The sequence below is a fragment of the Gymnoscopelus braueri genome (assembly GCF_963280865.1).
Source record: "Gymnoscopelus braueri genome assembly, chromosome: 9".
Classification (NCBI taxonomy): domain Eukaryota; kingdom Metazoa; phylum Chordata; class Actinopteri; order Myctophiformes; family Myctophidae; genus Gymnoscopelus; species Gymnoscopelus braueri.
The window spans coordinates 48,298,600-48,318,795 of record NC_137610.1 but is presented as its reverse complement, the minus strand read 5'-3'; the positions used below and the strand labels follow the sequence as shown (position 1 = coordinate 48,318,795).

The 20,196-nt window shown below is 39.6% G+C and overlaps 1 protein-coding gene across 1 annotated transcript; it reads right to left on the bottom strand.

Moving 5' to 3' along the window:
* Nucleotides 1-1,172: 1,172 nt before the first annotated feature.
* Nucleotides 1,173-15,713, bottom strand: LOC308092360 (uncharacterized protein; the record flags this gene model as incomplete). The annotated part of the gene is made up of 15 exons (XM_080438211.1): nucleotides 1,173-1,195; nucleotides 2,537-2,608; nucleotides 3,903-4,028; nucleotides 4,300-4,530; nucleotides 4,659-4,964; nucleotides 6,047-6,160; nucleotides 6,697-6,771; nucleotides 7,449-7,473; nucleotides 8,099-8,181; nucleotides 8,957-9,112; nucleotides 9,382-9,428; nucleotides 9,879-10,015; nucleotides 12,916-13,074; nucleotides 15,178-15,346; nucleotides 15,556-15,713. 15 exons carry the CDS (start codon nucleotides 15,711-15,713, stop codon nucleotides 1,173-1,175), a joined length of 1,881 nt encoding a protein of 626 aa, XP_080294337.1.
* Nucleotides 15,714-20,196: the final 4,483 nt, after the last annotated feature.

Sequence of the window (20,196 nt, the reverse complement as noted above, 5' to 3'; positions counted from 1 at the left end):
TTTTCTATGATGTTATGATATGTTAGGATGAATGGTACAGTAGAAAAGTGTCATAACTCCGTCACGGGTCCGCCACAGCTTAAAACAGGCGCCAATAGGCCTTGCACTAGATCATTTTTTTAAATGCTTTTTTTTGTTGTTTTTTTGGTGAGGTTGAGATCTCGAGATGTCAATCTCGTCTAGCCAGACCTCCGCTTTTTTTTCCGGAACCGGGATGTAGTTATGACATTTTTCTACTGTACCATTCATCCTAAGATATCATATCATCATAGAAAAGGTGAGAAAACCGTGGTCCAAAATGTCCCTTTAGTGTCATCACTTAATGTAAAGGTATTATTAACATAATTTACTTACTGGTAACCTAAATGGTCCAACATATCCATCATTACTCAACCCAACAGAGAAGGCCACCTTTGTTGGATCTGTCAACACAGGAGCATTATCACATTATTTATATTGTTATAAAAGCACATATTATACTATTAATTATCTAATTATGTATATGATTATAAAGTTGTTGTCGGGCAGAAACCTCGTATCTCCATATTTTTCCATAAATGAACGCCCTACTTCATCATACTAGAGTCTTGCAAATATAGTGAAAATATCAGATCTACAAGCTCACAACACGTCACAATGAGCTTGTAGATCTGCTATTTTCACTATTTTAAAATGTTTTTAAAATGATAATAAAAAAAGGAATGATTTTGGACATACAGCGACATATCGTTGTTGTCGGGCAGAAAACCTTGCATCTCAATATTTAGACTTAATGCCTTACTTCATCATACAAGAGTGTCAAAAGAAATAGTGAAAATATCAGATCTACAAGCTCTTTGTAGATCTGATATTTTCACTATTTTAAATGTTTTTTTTTAAATAATAATGAATAATATATGTAATAATAATAATAATAATGAATAATATATGTAATAATAATAATAATGAATAATATATGTAATAATAATAATAATAATAATGAATAATAAGACCAGAGTGGTTTCAGAACTAAATGGTCCAACTGTTCCAGAATCACTCAAACCAACAGAAAAGGCCTTTGGTTTGTCTGTCAACACAGGAACATTATCACATTGTTTATAATAATATAAAATAATGTATTATTCTATTAAGACAATGTCTACATTCTACAGTAGGATCTTAGTTGATTAAGTTCAGTAAGAGTAGGACAGACATTCTGAGATAGATACAGGAGGCTAGAACATTTTAAATATAATCTTATTTTTAAATAAAACAGGAAGCTGAAAGAGGGATCTGATCACATTCTTTCTCTGAAGTAGTTGTTATATCTCAACTGTCATGATAGGAGAACCAGTATAAAGATCATTGTAATACTTTAATCTACTTGTAAACATGGATTTAACTTTCAATAAAAGGTCAGGTGGTATCAATCACCTCATTGGTCAGACTGTAATCAGTGATATTTTTATATTGGAATAAGGTAAAGTCACTACTTTGGTTCAGACCAGCTGAATGTAACATATTGTGATCATGACACCATCTAACATTTACACATTATAATAACTTTATTAACTAGACAGTACTGTTCCTGAAGAAACAGTGCGGTATCGCTAAGAATGTTGATAGTATTGAGTATTGATAGCTTTTTAAGTGTTAAAGGTGTTTAAGTATTGGTAATGTTAAAGGTTTAAGGTTTTAAATGATTTAAAGGATTTAAAGGATTTAAAGGAATTTAAAGTTCTAAAGGTTTTAAAGGTCTACGGTTCTAAAGGTTTTGATAGTGTTGTCACTGTTGAATAGTGTAAAATGTTGTTTTTTTGGGGGTAAAATAGTGGTTGCTAGGGTCTAAGAGGCAGTTGCTAGGGTCTAAGAGGTGGTTGCTAGGGTCTAATAGGCGGTTACTAGGGTCTAATAGGTGGTTGCTAGGGTAAAACTGTGGTAGCTAGGGTCTGACAGCCGTTTGCTAGGGTCTAATAGGCAGTTGCTAGGGTCTAATAGGTGGTTGTTATGGAAAAACAGGTGGTTGCTAGGGTAAAAAGTTTGTTGCTAGGGCCTAATAGGCGGTTGCTTGGGTATAATAGGTGGTTGCTATGGTCCAATATGGTGTTGCGTAGGTCTAATAAGCAGTTGCCAGGCTCCACTGTAGCTAAATCGCATTTCCCCATTCAAATGAATGTTTTTTTTTAGCAATTAAAAATATCTCTAAAAGTAGTATTTTTTTCAAAAGATCAAATGGTAAATTTGTAATAAATAGTGGGAATAACATTAGTGTGATCGCCTATAGCGATCCCACAATTAATTGTTTAAACACTTTATACTTAGTTATTATAGTATACTAGATTTGCTAGTATTTCCCTCCACACAAAATCTACAAGCTCACAACACGTCACATTGCGGCATGTTGTGAGCTTGTAGATCTGCAATTTTACCTAAATGTTTGCCAGAGAATTGGGATGCTAGGGTTCTGTTAGTTTAACTATGGACACTGATTTTAAAGTCTTAGATTACTAGTTTCAAATATGCATTTTAGAACATAATGTTATGTAAATATACTTACTCCTCAGTTCCTGCACTTGTTTGTCAGTAGCAGTCAGCTTCTTATCTACGTTGGACAGCCGAACAACATGGTCTGAAATCAACACAATATTAGCATTAAGTCACTCATAAATACTCAAGTAGTTTCATTTGTGGATTATATGGACCAATACAGTAAATGACATTATCAACACAGTATCTATTCTCTGAGTTCAACTGAAGTTATTAACCCTTAAAGGACCACTTCACCCATTTTCAACCTATCTTCATTATAATATGGTACAGTACAATTTTGTTCAACCCCATCTGTGTCTCAGAGGAGGGCTGTGGACAGTTCAGAAACCTGACTACCAGTGACATCATCGATGGGGAATCCAAGCTAATAGAAACCACAGGCTTTCTATTCCTGGAAAATTAGCATGCTATAATGGAAGCCATTGTTCTCGCGTAAATACAAATATGTTGAAATCTTGTTTGGAAAAAATGTAAAGCCTGTCTAATGATGATGTCATTGGTAGGTGGGTTTCTGAACTGTCCACAGCCCTCTGAGACACAGACTGTGATGAGACAAAATGTGTACCATTTTATCATGAGCCTTAGTGAGGACCTATTGAAGAAAGGTTGAAAATGGGTGAAGTGCTCCTTTAACCCATTAAGACCTGAGGGCGATTCTACAAATGTTTTCTCTAACAGTTTTCTGAAAAATAGATGTTTCTATATCAGTGGTTCTAACACTTTATCATGTCAAGGACCCCCACAATTATGTATGGCCGTGGACCCCCATCTCAAAATATTTTTGTTCCAGGGACCCCCAGAAACAGGGATTTGAGTTCAAATGTTCGCTTTAAAAACAAGTATTGAAGGATTTGCACAAATTTGACAGATTTTTCAAATATATAGCAGATCTACAGACACGCTATGAGCTTGTATATCTGCTATTTTTGAAAAGCCAAAGTATAAAATATGGTAAAAGTGGTTAAAATTATTGTGACATTATTAACCCATTAAAACCGGCAACATCAGTCTTTCAGAAAACTCTTTAGATCAGTAGTTCTCAAAAATAGCAGATCTACAAGCTCACAGCGCATCACTTTGTGCTGTATTCATAATAATTTAAGCATTGTTTTTACACAAATCTTGTCTTCTGGGGGTCCCTGGCACAAAACATTTTCAGATGGGGGTCCGCGGCCAAATACACATTTTGGGGATCCTTGGCATGAACAAGTCTGAGAACCACTGATTTAGAAGGCATTTGTAGAATGGGCCTCAGGTCTTAATGGGTTAACTGCTACAATGACAGATGCTTTCCAGGTTTTAAAGGGTTAAGTCATTTTTCAACTCTGCTCTTTCCTGTCTGCATCCACTGAACATCATCAGGTTCACATTACCTTTACTTTGGACCTCTGTGGCACCAAGTCTGGTATGGTGGTCTTCAACCTGGACCTCTGTGGCACCCAGTCTTCTCTTGTGGTCTTCAACCTGGGACTCACTCGCACTCAATTTGATAGCCATTTCTGGAAACATATCACAGAGAAAGAAGACATTTCAGCCCGTACCTTTACTCATTCTTCAGGCTGCATTTTTGGCACAATAAGCATGTTGCCTCTTGAACATTCTAACCAGAATTTGCTCCTATGTGGATTATGTCAAACATACAGTAAATTACATGATGAAAACATGATCAGATCTCTGAGCTCAACTGAATGAGTTATACGTAAAGTAAGACATTTTTCAACACTGTCCTCTCATACATGCATTGACTGAACATCATTCTGGTCTAATTACCTCCACTTTCTTTCTTCAAGTTCTCCACCTGCTCTTCACTGGTACTGAGTCTGGTCTGGATGCTCTGGACATGGTCTTCACTGGTACTGAGTCTGGTCTGGATGCTCTGGACCTGGTCTTCACTGGTACTGAGTCTGGTCTGGATGCTCTGGACCTGGTCTTCACTGGTACTGAGTCTGGTCTGGAGGACCTCGACCTGCTTCTGACTGACAGTCAATTTGGCAGACATTTCTGGAAAAAATATCACAGAGAAAGAAGACATTTTAGCCTGTACCTTTACACATTCTTCAGGCTGCATTTTTGGCACAATAAGCATGTTGCCTCTTGAACATTTGAACCAGCATTTTGTTTTGCCATACCTTTCATCTCATGTTTGTTGATGCCCAACTCCACCCGAAAATCAGACACTAAGTCTCTCTGGTCCTTCTTCTTCTTCTTCAGCTTCTCTCCCTGTACTGCCACAGTGTGTCCCTGTTCTACCACGGTGTCTCTCAGCTCCTTGACTTCACCTTCGCGGGCTGTCACCTTGGCCTCCATGGTCTTCAGCATCTGACCCTGTACTACCACAGTGTGTCCCTGTTCTACCACGGTGTCTCTCAGCTCCTTGACTTCACCTTCGCGGGCTGTCACCTTGGCCTCCATGGTCTTCAGCATCTGACCCTGTACTAACACAGGAAAAAAAAAACATTCCAAAAAAGCTTAATCTTTCATGAATTAAAAACGAATTCAATTATTTTTTTAAACAAATGTAGTGAAAATAGCAGATCCACGAGCTAGCTTGTAGATCTAATATTTTCACTAGTTTGGGTCCCGGGCAAACATCTGATTTCTCTTTTGGGTCTTGAGCTAAAAGGTTTAGGAACCACTGGATTAAAGGGCCATTCACACAGTGAGTACTATAACTATAGGTATAAATATATAGTATTAAAAATGGTTCTAAGTCAAGTGGATGGCAACAACAACTATAAAACAATACCATGGTGAACGATATAGTTTTAGTTGTATTGTTGTGATTTTGGTTGACCAACCATGTGGTCCTTTAACCCATTCAATCTGTGAACACATCTGTGTCACTTTAGATGTCTTTGGCTATTCAAAAATAGCAGATCTACAAGCTCATAGCATGGCAACTTACTGCCGCGCTATGAGCTTGTAGATCTACTATTTTGGAAAAAACTGTGTGCAAATCTTTGAATATATATTCTACCCCCAGAATGATATGTATTTGGCCGCGGACCCCCATCTCAAAATATGTTGTTCCAGGGACCCCCAGAAGCACAGATCGGAGTTTAAAATGTTCACTTTAAAACAAATACAGTACATTCAAAGATTTGCTAAAAGTTTCTAGATTTTTCAAAAATACCAGATCTACAACCTTGGTGCTGTGCTATGAGCTTGTATATCTGCTATTTTTGAATAGCCGAAGAAATCTAAAATGACACAGATGTTCCTTAAAGGGTTGAGAGTCTCCCTCTAAGGGAGGTGAGTGATGTTTCAGTTGAGTCACGTGGGGGGAAAAAAAGGGCGTTCGATTTGTTGCACTACAAAATGGCTGCCACTGCTGTGCCCTATTCACCTGTTTCCTATTCAGTGTGTTTTCCACTTCCTGTCGATTTGATCCAATGAAATCCAATGAAACTGGTCAGATGACCAATGATATCCAATGAAATCGACAGGAAGTGGAAAACACACAGCCTAGGAAACAGGTGAATACATCATTTCATAACAAGCTTTTCTATAAATTCACCTGCAATCTGTGTCATGATATCCTTCACAGTCTGCTCCATGTCTGCCAGTTTGGACGTTAGTGGCATCACAGTCTCCACCTTCTTCTCCATGTCTGCCAGTTTGGACGTTAGGACTGAAACCAGCAGGGATAAAGATCACTTGAATTTAGGACTGAAACCAGCAGAAAAATAGTCACTGAATTCATTTGACTTTGGTTGATGTAATCAGCATAGTATGATCTAGCTCTGGTCCGTAGTGTCAGGAGTTCTCCTTAACGCTATGCGACTGTAGCGTGTATTTTCCTCATTTGAATGAGTAAACGATGTCTACGCTATAAATACACGTTCGCTCAATATGAAAACGCTATGACCAGATCTGTTGGTGGTACTGGAGTAACTAAAAAATGTCTCTGTCCACTGGAATATTTTATTTTCTGGCCAAAAAGTGGATTTTACATAAAGGTGGGTGTCTCAGAGTCTTCCCACCGCCAGAGGGTAGGCTTTAAACACCTTAAAACCGCATTTGTTTTTGTAAGTTGTTTATTTTTTACTTAAGTGTAGACATTGTGCTCCTGTTCGCATGAGGAAAAATATACGTATAGTCACATAGCGTTAAGGAGAAGTTCTAACACTATGGACCAGAGCTAAGCATGATCCATATTTATTTTACCTTCATTATCTCTCTCCACTCCAGCCATCTTGTCTCTGAGCTCCTTCAGTTTGGACCCCATGTTGTTCAGATTGTCTTGAGAAAGAGCAGCAGACAGACAGAATAGCAACACAGACTTCAGCCTTCATTCTGAGTTTCTGACCTTTTCAAAAAACTAAACAAAAAAGCCCTGCTGCTCCTTCTCACAACGTACGTAAATACTAGCAACTTCTAAATGTGTATCACATCCAGTTTTCTGTTAGCAGTACAGTTAAACGGCATCCCCCTCTCTCTCTCTCTCTCTGGTTGAATAGTGCTACCTTATCAGTTGGAAAGTGTTGGTCTATAGCTTTCTTATCAGTTGGAAAGTAGCCTACACCCTGACCACACGGAAGGTTGTCTGCCAACTTCTGAGGCAACTCCAGACTGTTACCAGATTTAACAGTTTTTCATATAATTCCAAATGACAGACGGTCAGAGGTCAAAGGTCAAAGTGGTAAAGTTTTTAGTCTTGAGGGAACACATATGTGTAATGACGTTTCATTGCTGTTGGTCAAACGGTTCATGAGCTATGCCTGTTCAAAGTTTGCATTTTTCAATTGAGTGCTACAGTGCCACCCTTTTGCCAATAGTTGTGAGTTTCATTTCTTGGCCGTTTGGCAGAACCATCTACCATAGTGCCAAGTTTAATAAGAGAAGGGCGGAAGAAGAATAAAAACAACAGGAAACAAAAGCCTCAAGCATTGAGCTGCACAAGGACAATACAAGCTCACCTCCTATTGGATCCTCAGCACCATCCTGTTGAACACAGTCATGTTATTTAATTTCAACAACATGAAGTACTGTATGGTATTGTACAATATGAGCTCTATTGAACAACATTATATCTTGAAAGAGGTAGGAGATGAGGCAAAGAAAGAAATGAAAAAAAAAAAAAAAACATAGACAGACAGACAGACAGACAGACAGACAGACAGAAAGGATTGCAATACTGTTTCATGAAACATATTTCTCATAAAAGTGTTTCAGCACATAAAAAAAGGATAACATCACTGTTAGTGCATGAGTGAATGAGTTTAGAATGAATCATGTGTTCTATAGTTTTAAAGTCAGTGAATGAGTTTAGAATGAATCATGTGTCCTATAGTTTTAAAGTGAGTGAATGAGTTTAGAATGCATCATGTGTTCTATAGTTTTAAAGTGAGTGAATGAGTTTAGAATGCATCATGTGTTCTATAGTTTTAAAGTCAGTGAATGAATTTAGAATGCATCATGTGTCCTATAGTTTTAAAGTGAGTGAATGAGTTTTGAATGCATCATGTGTTCTATAGTTTTAAAGTGAGTGAATGAGTTTAGAATGAATAATGTGTCCTATAGTTTTAAAGTGAGTGAATGAGTTTTGAATGCATCATGTGTTCTTTACCAGCTTCTTTTTCACTTCGTCGACGGCGTCATTAATCCCACTCGTTTGCTTCTCATATAGACCTTTTGTCACAGCAGTGCATTCTGGGAACAACACAGACATAAAGTTGATTCAGCTGCTCAGACCAAGACCCCAGGACTGCGGTGGATGTTTGAGGTAAGACTGAACTATTGTCCACGTCTGGTATTGCCAGATTAGCGCTACTGCGCATGCTTCAAGCCCAAGTAAAGCTGGAGTCGCCTGGTGGCCGACTCTGGAAGTGCAGCTTACCACAGCTGAGGCCGTGGTAAGCTGCGCACAAGGTTGCGCACGGAGGTGACCCTACTGCGCATGGGAGACATATTTCTATGAGGGGGGGGGGGGGGGAGACAGAGGCAGTGGCACCCCTTCAATTTTTTTTATTTAGGCTCAAAGTTACCTATTTAACCCTTAATTAGTATTTGCACAGTTATTGCTTGAAGTGGCGTGGGTAAGCAGCCTATTGAAATTAATGGACAGGGATTAAACATTGTTCCTCTCGTAAATAAACTCATCAAAGACACCGCACAATGAGTGTGATTTGTTTTCCAACTTTCAAGTTCATTGCTGCTTCTATAACATACATTCTTCTCAAATGCTATTTCTACTGAGCATATTTGCTTTCAGCAAGCCCACACAGTATTCTCCAGGAACTGCTGTCTCAACTTTTCTACTCCATTATATTCTCTTATATTCTATTGTGTTCAGTGGCATTTCATTTTTCTTCCGTTGGTGATTAGTTCACCAGTGTCAGCAAGCCTATCTCTGCAGTTTGGAGGTCTAAAACTATTCAACTTTCCATCCAAGTGATGGTTGTTGCATGCATAGCAGCCTTCTCACCTGGAAACAGAGGTCTTTTATCTGGTTCTTGGTGCCAGCACCTCTCCATGAGCTTTACCAGGTCCTCCAGCCCTGTGGCCTGCTCTGGGTCAACCTCATCCAGGGACGGCCTTTGTCCCTGAGGGACCAGATGCTCTATGATGGCGGGGATGGAATCTGAGAGAGTGGAGGATAGAAGATGGGGGGGGGGGGGGGGGGATGGATGAATTGAAGAGAATTTTTAGTAATCTATAGGAGAATAGTTACTTGTCAAACGATGTGTTTCTAATTATTGCTATTGTTGAATTAACATTAAGCCAAAGAGCCAAAGATGCCACATGTGAGTCAGAGGCAATGTGTGATTTAAAAGAGTGAGAGATTGATGGAGAGAGAAGTGGAAATTAAGACAAAGCAAGAAAAAATAAAGGAGAGAGAAAATCACTTGCCATATGGTTCTTTCCCCTTCACAATGGAACACAGAAGTATCCCATAGCTAAAATAAAAAGAGAGACATCAGGAATGTCAGCATTTACCTTACATAGCATTCATGTTTAATTTGCCAATTGAGAACACAAACAAAAACATAAAAAATAGCAACTAGATAAAATGTCCATATTGTTGGGGTATTTGTCACTGTACACATAGGCCTACGTGAACTTAGGTTAGTTTGCACAGACAGAAGTAGCTATATGTATGTACTTTCTGTTAAACAAAACTAAAACAAATCTAATAAAATAGAAAGATCAACATAACTACATGACAACATGACTTTCTACTTGAATGGTATGAAGCCTATCCACTACACATAATAAGCAGTTCATGATTTATGTTGGACATTCACAGGGCTTTATTGCCGCAACAGACAGCTGAGTTGATTGAGTTGAGGATATGATTAGATAGACACAGACAATCCCACAGGTTGTCTGTGTCTAATGATGAATACCTGTAGACATCAAAGGCGGGGGTGGCTTTGTATGACAAGGAGAAGGCCTCTGGAGGCATGTAGCTTGTCGTTCCCGCCCCCTTGATATGAGCAGACGTCGAATTGTTGACAAACTTGGAAAGGCCAAAGTCAGTGATCTGGATGAAAAGAGAGCAGAATGGAGAGAAAATAAAGGGAACAGAGACGGAGGAAGAGAGACATGCAGAGAAGTGAATAGAGAGAGGGTTAGGAGAGAGAGAGCAAGAGTGAATGATGATATAGCACGCGTTAGTATGCATTACAAAAAAATAGGACCCGAAGGGTGGACATAATAACTGTGGTTGTTGTTGAACATAGATAGGATAGGCTTGAACTATCATTGTCTGAGTTATTCCATGTTACATAAACTGAATTAATGAGTTTTTCACTTTTCACTTCAACCAACAATTCTGCTCCGTCATAGGACTGTTTTGCTCATCAAACATAACAGATCTACAAGCTCACAACGCGTCCATCCGTGAGACATTGTCAATTTCTGAGATCACAAACCCCCTAGAGCAGAGCATCAGATACAGTTATTACATGAACGTAACAGTCAACCTTCAATGCATAATTAAACTACCACATATCATAGTACAAATAGAACCACAGTACAATCCACAGAATCATCCTATTAACAATATGAAATTAAATGCCACAGGGAGGAGGCCGGGGAGGTGGAGGAAATTTGACATTGACAGCTGTACGGACCGCCATAGTTGCACTGAGGGAATGAGGGTGTGTGTGAGATAGCTTATAGGGAATGAGAATGAAGAGAGGTTGAACGTGGAGAGACAGACTGACTTGTGAGAGTATGTATGAATTAACTTGTTATACGTATGTTACATTGAAATGTGATGAGACTTGATCTGGTGGCGTTCTCAACTAGAAGATTCTCATTCTACTACTCTACCAACACAATGTGGAATGCCCTGACACCATCCATTACACAATGTGGATTACTGGCTTCTTTCAAAACAGGCCTGAAAATCCATTCAGGAGAACACAAAGCGAGGTAAATGCAATGGCCCCGATTCATAAAGGGATTTACGACCATATTTTGTACGTACTGGCATTTAGGACAAATCCTACACCTGCAGTCGGATTCATAAACGTTTTTTGGTCTGTGTTTGGTGCGTCAGGTGCGCACGTTCTCAGGTCAGCCCCGAGGCTGTCTTACCAGGGCTGAAATGTGCGTATGTCTTTAGAATGCTTTATTCTTCATGCCAAAATCAATTACAACAGTGGCAAACCTCCAATAAAATATATATGTGACCAACATTTGTCAACACATATTTATAAAAAATAAAAACAAACAATGTATTGCTTGTAGCCTATGCATAATATAGACATGATGTAGATTCCACCGCTTTTTATTTATTTTCTAGTCTATCAGTTCCATTTAGAGCTGAATTATATAGGTCCCAGTGTGTTTGCCAGCGGGCCATCTCAGCCAAAGTGTCACGTAATAATGAAAATAGGCTATCATGCCTTAATGAAACTGCGGAGGGACTGACGCACCAGTGTCCGTGCCGCGGTATTAATTTGTAGGCTAATAGCCTACTGTAGGCTACTCTACTGTATATTGATCACATGAACGCCACACACAACAGCCTAATAAATGTTACCATCTGATGAGGAAACTATAGTGATGAAAGCTGTGTCCAGAAGATCCATTCCCCATTCAGACGTAGGACAGTGATATATTAATCAAAAATTAACTAATTTAATCAATAAGTAATCAATAAGCTCTGGTCCATAATCGAATAGCAGCGTTCCACTTGTATGCCCTGGATTTATTTTCAACATCATCTTTTTACCTGGTAAACGTGAGCAATGTTATATCCTTTCCAGGTTATTAGTCTATTATTTGCTGGCGGGGTTAAACCTTGTAAACATTACACATTACGTTCAGCTGATCCATCATGCAATAGTGGGACTCGCTTCCAGACAGATCAGAATGATGTTCAAGTTCTCTGTCAGTGTCAAGGCAATGCGCCCGACAGCTGTAAGTTTGGACGAGAAGTTAAACTTCTGCAACTCCGGTGTTGCCAGATTTTGTGAGAGAAATAAGCAACCAGGTCTATGAAAATAAGCCCAAAAGAAGCAACTGGCACTTAGGCCATTTAAGCACTTTAATTAAACCGTTGTGAGCTTGTAGATCTGCTATATTTAAAAAAAATCTATTCTAACAACACAAATCTGCCTCCAGCTGGCACAAAACATTTTCAGATGGGGCTTATAGGGATAAATTTGCCTACATATTAACTTGGGGGTCCATGACATAAAAATATTTGAGAACCACCGGTTAAAACAATTGAACAATTGTGAAGCAAGCCCAAATAACCAACTACACTTTAGAAGCAAGCCCAAAAAACCGCACCCCACTCTGTTACCAATATTTAAAAGCAACTTTACAGAAAAATAAGCACAAATTCGCTTATAATAAGCGGACATGGCAACACTGTGCCGTAAAGTGACGTTAAAGTTGGATGCTGTTGGATGCAGACTTCGAGATTAATCAGCTCCTACACCTGGTCATACGCACGTCTCTGGGATATACGAACCCCTTTGGGAATTGCACGTCCGTTTGTGACTACCAAAATATGACCTCCATTTACGAACTTTATTTACCCCATATTTACGACCCTCGTTATGAATCGGGGCCAATGTTCCCATAGAAAGGAGGTGTCATTCACTGCCGACATTTTTACCCTTTCTCCTTTGTATATATAGTGTTTTGTATTTGTTGATGACATGTATTATTGTGTTATTTTTATGCCATGTTTATGAATTGAATACATAGATCCACAATGGAAACAAGTCCCCAGGACTTTGTTGTGTTATCCTTTTAGCCTAAATGTCTGACTGTACTCATGCTGTTTTACATGACTAATAAAGTATTCAATCAATCAAAAACAATAACTGAATGAATATGAGCTTGAACAATCCCAGAGGATGGACATGCTTGACCCATCATCACTGACGGTAATCATCCAAACATTTGTCTGGGACTCACCTTGACATTTAGGTCTGTGTCCAGCAGTACATTGCCAGGCTTCAGGTCCTTGTGGATGATGGGATCAGGTTTGAGACTGTGAAGGTGCTCCATGCCCCGAGCCACTTGGTGAGCCAGTCGAAAGACCAGGGACCAGGGTAGAGGGTGGTTTAGTTTTGTCTGTTGATGGAGGGGTTAAAGCAGAATGAATAAAGGCTCATTTAAATATATCATTCTTAAAGGTTTTATGACATTCATTTTGCATTTTTGTTTTATTTTGTTTTATGACCTCAATTACACCCAAAAAACTTTGAACATTCAGTGGATTTTCTGTGGCATCACATTGTAGATCGCAGACCTGTGCGAACTTGGTGATGTAAAAAAAAAGATATTTGTAAATATCTGCTGTTTCCATCGTATTCAATAAAAAAAAAACGTAACACAATAACACATCAACAAATACAAACACTATATGTACAAAGGAGAAAAAGGAAAAACGGCGGCAGTGAATGACACCTCCTTTCGATGGGAATTTACATTTACTGTACCTCCCCTTGTGGTCTCCTGAAAGATGTTTTTATTTTGTTTTCAGGACAGTTTTGAAATAGCCGAGTTCAGATTGTGCTGAGTTCAGATACTGCCCAATACAAAGCCTGAAGCCCCCAGGGCAGCAGGGGCTTTTGGAAGCAAGAATTAACTAGTGGCCAAATCTGGTACTGCAAGAGTGGAGCGCATGCTTCTGTGGCCCAAAACCCCCCTCTTTTGTCATAGAGTTTATGACCAAACCTGGAAATAGAGTGTACTTCTGAGGGAGTATACTGTATATAGATAGTATATAGCTGTATGGTCCGAATGTACAAAAGTATTGGCATCAAAATATACTTTAAGTACAATGTAAGACTACTCACATTTTCCAAAGATTGTCAAGCTTTTTTCAAAATAGCAGCTCTACAAGCTCACAACGCATCACAATAGTCAAAGTAGACAGAGGGGGGTATGTCATGTGATGTGGGAGTTGGGGTGGCTGTGCAGTATCGGAAAGTAGACCCATGCAAACTTGGTGATGTAAAAAAAATATCTGTAGTGTAAAAAAAAGAAAATTGTGACTTTAAGAAAACATGGGTCATTCCTGTCCTTCTCTCTCTCCACTAGCAAAACCCATTGGACATGCATTGGGTGCTTAAAGTTAAATATAAAAAAAAAAAAATCGAAGTAAAAATCTCAAGCGTGCATGTCCACAGTAAGGTGGATTTTTTTAATTGTGAATCGAGTTTCTAGGTGAAAGTATGAAGGAGTTGTGATGTACTAAAATCTTCAAATGACTTCCATTATAATTTTCTTAACTTTTAAAGTTAAATATTTAAAAAAACACAAAACATTTGTTTCATGTACAAGCATGTGTGTCCTCAGTAAACTGAACATGTTAAAGTTTGAATGAGGTTTCCAGGTGTAAGTGTGTAGGAGTAATTCGTTTTGCGGAGAATAATAAATAAATAGTGACAATAAATAGTGGACATTGTGTGCTCGCACACAAATAATGAGGATAACTACCCCACAATAATAACATGCTGGAGTGACCGAGGGAGACGCAGAGAACAGAAGCAAATGGAAATAGAAGATCTGCTGTGGCGACCCTGATGGGAATTAGCAAGAAGAAGAAGAAGAGGAAGAAGAAGAAGAAGAAGAAGAAGAAGAAGAAGAAGAAGAAGAAGAAGAAGACTACTGCATACTATATTACCATTAATGGTATACTTTATGTTCTCTATATATTTATATTTGATTTAGAATTTTAGATAAAGATGGCATGATGATGGATCAAGAAGGATATCATGAAGATGATATCCATCCATACATCCATCTTTAACCGCTCGGATCCTGGGGGCAACAGTTTCAGCAGAGAGCTCCAGACTTTCCCAGGAAACATTAGGCACTTCCTCCTGGGGGATCCCAAGGCGTTCCAAGGCCAGTGAGGAGTTCTAATCCCTCCATCTGGTCCTTGGTCTGCCAGGGGTCTCCTCCAAGTGGGAGAGAAGATGATGTGACAATTGTGAATCGTTTTCTTTTAAGAATAAGGGAAGTTCTTTTTGTTTAATTGTCAGATCAGTTCAAACATATATATATATATATATATATATACACACACAAATATAACCATAATCATAACCTTTTCAGATGAAAGACAAAAATGATTTTTTTTTTACAAGGACTCACTATGTTGGAAATTGTTCAACATCACTGGATCATCAAATAAATCAATGAATCAATAAAGGGGAAAAAGATGACCTGCAAGGAGGCGAGGGATCCTCTCTCCATCAATTCCATGACCAGGCCGATCTGTATGTCAGAGACAGATGGTAGACGGCCCCTGAAGACCCCCAGGACCTGGATGACATGGGGGCTCGCTGCACATCGCATCAGTTTAGACTCACGATCCAAGTTCTTATCTGAGGATCTGACAATGAGAGGGTTTCAATATATATAAGTATTTAATTTAATTGTGTGTGTGTGTGTGTGTGTGTGTGTGTGTGTGTGTGTGTGTGTGTGTGTGTGTGTGTGTGTGTGTGTGTGTGTGTGTGTGTGTGTGTGTGTGTGTGTCCAAGAACAAATGCAGTGTAAGTACTTTGAAATACAGTTTGTATCTTTTAAATCCTCATCACTTACCCGTTATCAAGACCTAATACTTTAATGGCCACATCCCGTCTCCATCCAAGATGTCTGACCCCATAGACTTGACCAAATCCACCACTACCAATCACCTTCCAGTCCTTCTTGTCCAGACTCTTCTCATCAATCACTGCTAGATCTGGGCAGCTGGCCATTGTTCACTAAAGAGAGGGGAGAGGATTACAAAGACAAAGGTCATTTACATACTACACAAAAATAACGGGGGAAGTCTAGTGATGTTGCAATAATAACATTATGGCCGATCTACACCAGAGACTTTTCGCACACACACATACACACGTGCGCATATACGCACACACACACTTTTCGATCCAGTCCTATTTTAAAGCCTGCGTATGCGGTGTAGCCGGTATCATTGATATGAATTGGATCTAAACAAACGCGATGTAAGCGCCACGCATACACTCGCTTTGAAAAGTCTGGTGTAGATCGGCCGTTATTGAAATACCACTATATTAATAAGCCAACCACAAGAGGTGGGAAGAAACTGCACTAACCGAAATTACAAATACAAGACTGATGTGTTCCGTTTTTATTTGCATTTAAAATATACAGCCTACTGTATTCATTTTGTGCCGTTTTTTTTAGGTACCCCCCTTTTCTTTTCTCCTGTCACAACCAAAGGACCACAATGGAAATACGATTTTTTTTATTATTATTTAGACTATTGTGCACCTGGCTTCATTTCTAAATGACTTGTACAATCAATAAAAAATGTACATTCTCATGGCCATTTACAGTACATTTTGTGTCAACCTGGATCAATGGATAGGAAAGTTTGCGTTTCATGAAGAGAATGTCTCTACGACACATCATGTATACGATAACAACACAAACACACATGTCAGGACAAGTCATTAATAGCAAGGAGCCTAAGAACACTAACACACATAAGTCATTTATAGCGAGGAGAGGAATGAACAGTGGTTGATATGAACTCAGATCCCTGTGGATTTGTAAGAGACTCAGAGACCCAGAATCAGAGTCACTTGAACCCCACCCCCATCACAGCCCCTCTTCAATGCTCCAGAACCACTTTCATCTGAGACCCCCTGGACCTCTGTCCCACTACCCTGTCCCTGGACCCCTGCCCCACTCCCCTGCTCCTGAAACTCCACTAACGATCCCCACAGTTTGTCCTGTCCCTGACTGTAACACACCCACTCTACACTACACTGGTGTGGTACTGAGGGGTTGGAGGGACACACTAGAAGCACAGGTCCAACAGCACCTGTGTGCCACAGACATGCAGACATCTGGGTATTTCACCTACATTTGAGACAGCTACCCCGGCAAAAGGGAAAAGGCAGAACGGTGCATTACAGGCAGGGCCGGCGCGTCCTATAGGCGCCCTAGGTGGAGGGGGGTTCCGAAATGGGTGGTTTTTGGGTGGTGTAGTATTAGGAAGTAGTAGGAACTGGGAGCCTGCTATACAGCCTGGCTGCTGACTGAGCTGTGGAGGGGGGAGGGGGGAGGGGCGGCTGTTAGACTCATAGACATATAAAGGTATACGCCTCCTCCGGCTCTGAGGCGTCTGTATCTCGGGCGCCATTTTGGAGAAGGCAAGCTTCCTGTCTTAAACACTGAATTTAACAATAATGAACAAAATTAAATGAAATATTAAAGCCAGCTAAATTGTGCTGGCGGGGGGCACGCAGGACCTCCCAAGGGCACACACTTCCCGTGGCTGCAACCGGTGCACTCTGTGCCAATCCTCCGTCTGTGCCTGCCCTGCGCTGTCATTGTTGCCTAGTTACCGACACCAGTGCTGCTCACTGCACCGGCACATAAAATAAACATTAAAATATATATATATATTTTTTTAAATGAAAAAAGTAGTGGAAAAGTCACGGCCCCGTCACGCATTAGAAGGACATTCTAATGCGTGAAGGGGCCGGGATTTTCCGATTACTTTTTTCATGTATTTTCTATATTTTATTTATAATTATGTTATTATTATTATAACATCTTTTTAATAACATGACTGGTATCCTGTATTTTTTTAACCTTTTGATCATTATTTCTAAGCAATGGCCACAATTATAATGCACTGTGCTTATACTGCACTGTTTAGTTTTGTTCCAAGGATACTGAAAGTGATTCACACGGAAGTGCTGGCTAATTCATGCAGCATGGTTGGGGTGTCTTTACTGACCAATCCTTGTGGCTTTCAGCCCAAACACTAGCAACACGATTTGCAAACAAAGTTTAACTTGACTTGTTTAACACATCGCATGATTCATGAATGCGAAACCATACACTCGCCATAACACTAGCCACGCATCTCCAGGCGTGGTTGGTTCCACACGGAGGAAAACATATTTGTTCAAATCTTTAGGTTGTGTGCTCTTTTGTTGCTAGTAGCCATTACACAAATACTGTTATATCTGCTATTTTTTGAAAGCCAACACAGATTTCCCGGTTTTAATGGGTAACCCTGTAAAGCATTGTGCTCATGACACCATTGTCACACATAACGTATTGTGCAGATTCCATTATGTGTTGTACTAACAAATATAAAGCATACATTACAACTATCTGCACTTCTCAATCTCAGCTAATACTGCGGTGAGGACAGTCAACAGAGGAAGAGGCGGTCAGTCACTGGAGGCCACAGGTATAACTACTTGTGTTTTCTCATGCAATGCATTGTATCCACTACACTGCCAGACTTTAATTTACTGCATGAATACAACAATACCATTATCAAATGCACGTTGTTGGATGTGTATGGAACTCATTCTAATAAACAACCTACAGTATTTACAATAACAACGACCTTCACTTCTCAGCTGAGCGCAGAGAGGACAATAGACAGAGGATGAGCCAGTCAGAAGTGAACCAATCATTGGAAACAGCCGAGGTCCACAGGTCACAACTCATTTTTTCCCCATAACCCTGTTATGCATTGTAGCCACTACACTTACATATTGTCATTCAACATGTATACACAACATCATAATTGTCACAAACATTGTCATTTACAGTATATGACATATGCTGTAGTGTATACCATCAGTTGTAATATTTTTCTACATAGTTTACTACAAAATAAATGATGATTTATATATTATGCACACATTTGGCAACTGCCATCATAACTGTATTAATAAGTAATTCATAGTTTAATAATCTGAATGTCCACACATGTCGTTGAGGTTACAATAGAATTGGATGCTTTACTGGTGGTCACTCTTACAATACAGAGCATACATTCTGCCATCTATCACCACTCGCTTCCTGGCTGCCTAGTGACGTCATGGTTACTCTTAAAGGTGTACACTACATCCCTTCCTTTCTTTTTAAGAAAACAAAACAAAACAACTTATCATCAACTGTCTGTCTAGATGACAGTTTGAACATTCAAATAATAGCTGTAACTATTTAATAGATAAATGTGTTACACAATACAGATACATACATTCTGCCATCGATCACCACTCGCTTCCTGGCTACCTAGTGACGTCATGGTTACTCTTAAAGGTGTACACTACACATGGTGTCCTATCCATCTTTGCAAAACCACTCTATGAGGACCATCAATACACAACACATTGTAAAAGGACCACAAAAAAAGGACACACACTTCAGAAGAGCCTGGACACCTCCACAACAACTCACAGAAATACGTTTTTCACACACCAAATATGGATAGAGTCTGCATTTCATGCAATGCTGTCATGTTCCCTTAATTGGGAAACATCAAAAGGTTCTGTTGGTAACAAGTGCTTCCGTGCCTGTTGCCATTATGGAAGGATCCAACTCCAGGAAACAAATCCAGGCAATTCCAAGAATGTCGTGGAGTTCAAACAAGGACCAAAGATGAGAGGACAGACCACATAACTCCCTCTGCAACATGACAACAAAGCGTCTACTCTAACACCAAATGCTACCTTGTGTCCATCGTCACCTACACTTCTGCATTTATACACAATTTGTCATTGCTACATTGCTATTTTGTCTAGTGTAAAGAACAATAAAACGGTGAAACTTGTGGTTTAGAGAGGAGGGAACACTCTGAGCCCCCCACCTCACGTCTAAAATACACTTTTTGGCCAGAAAAGAAAATGTTCCACCGGAAGGAAAACATTTTGTCAATAGCAAAGTTCCATTGACCAGATCTGTAGGGAGCTCTGAAGTGGAGTAACTAAAAAATGTTTTCTTTCCGGTGAAATATTTTCTTTTCTGGCCAAAATGTGTATTTTAGACCTGAGGTGGGAGGCTCAGAGTGTTCCTACTAAGTAGAGTAGGCTTTCAACATCTTAAAACCCGTCTTTGTTTTGTTGAGTAGCGAAAGTGTATATTTTTTTCTTCACTAAAGAGAGGCGCAGCCTGTGCTACCGCGGGAGTGCGGACAGCGGCTCAAAAGTAACATAGCGTTGAACAGAACTCCTTCTAACGCTCTGGTCCAGAGCTAGCCCGCCCCATACATCTTCTAACGCTCTGGTCCAGAGCTAGCCCGCCCCATACATCTTCCCAATAAGTACTCTTGAGAGCGTACAATGAAACAGGTCCATTTGGCAGTGGTGGAAGAAGTTCACTTAAGTAAAAGTAGCAATACCACAATATAAAAATACTCTGTTACAAGTAAAAGGCCTGTGTTCAAAATGTTATTTG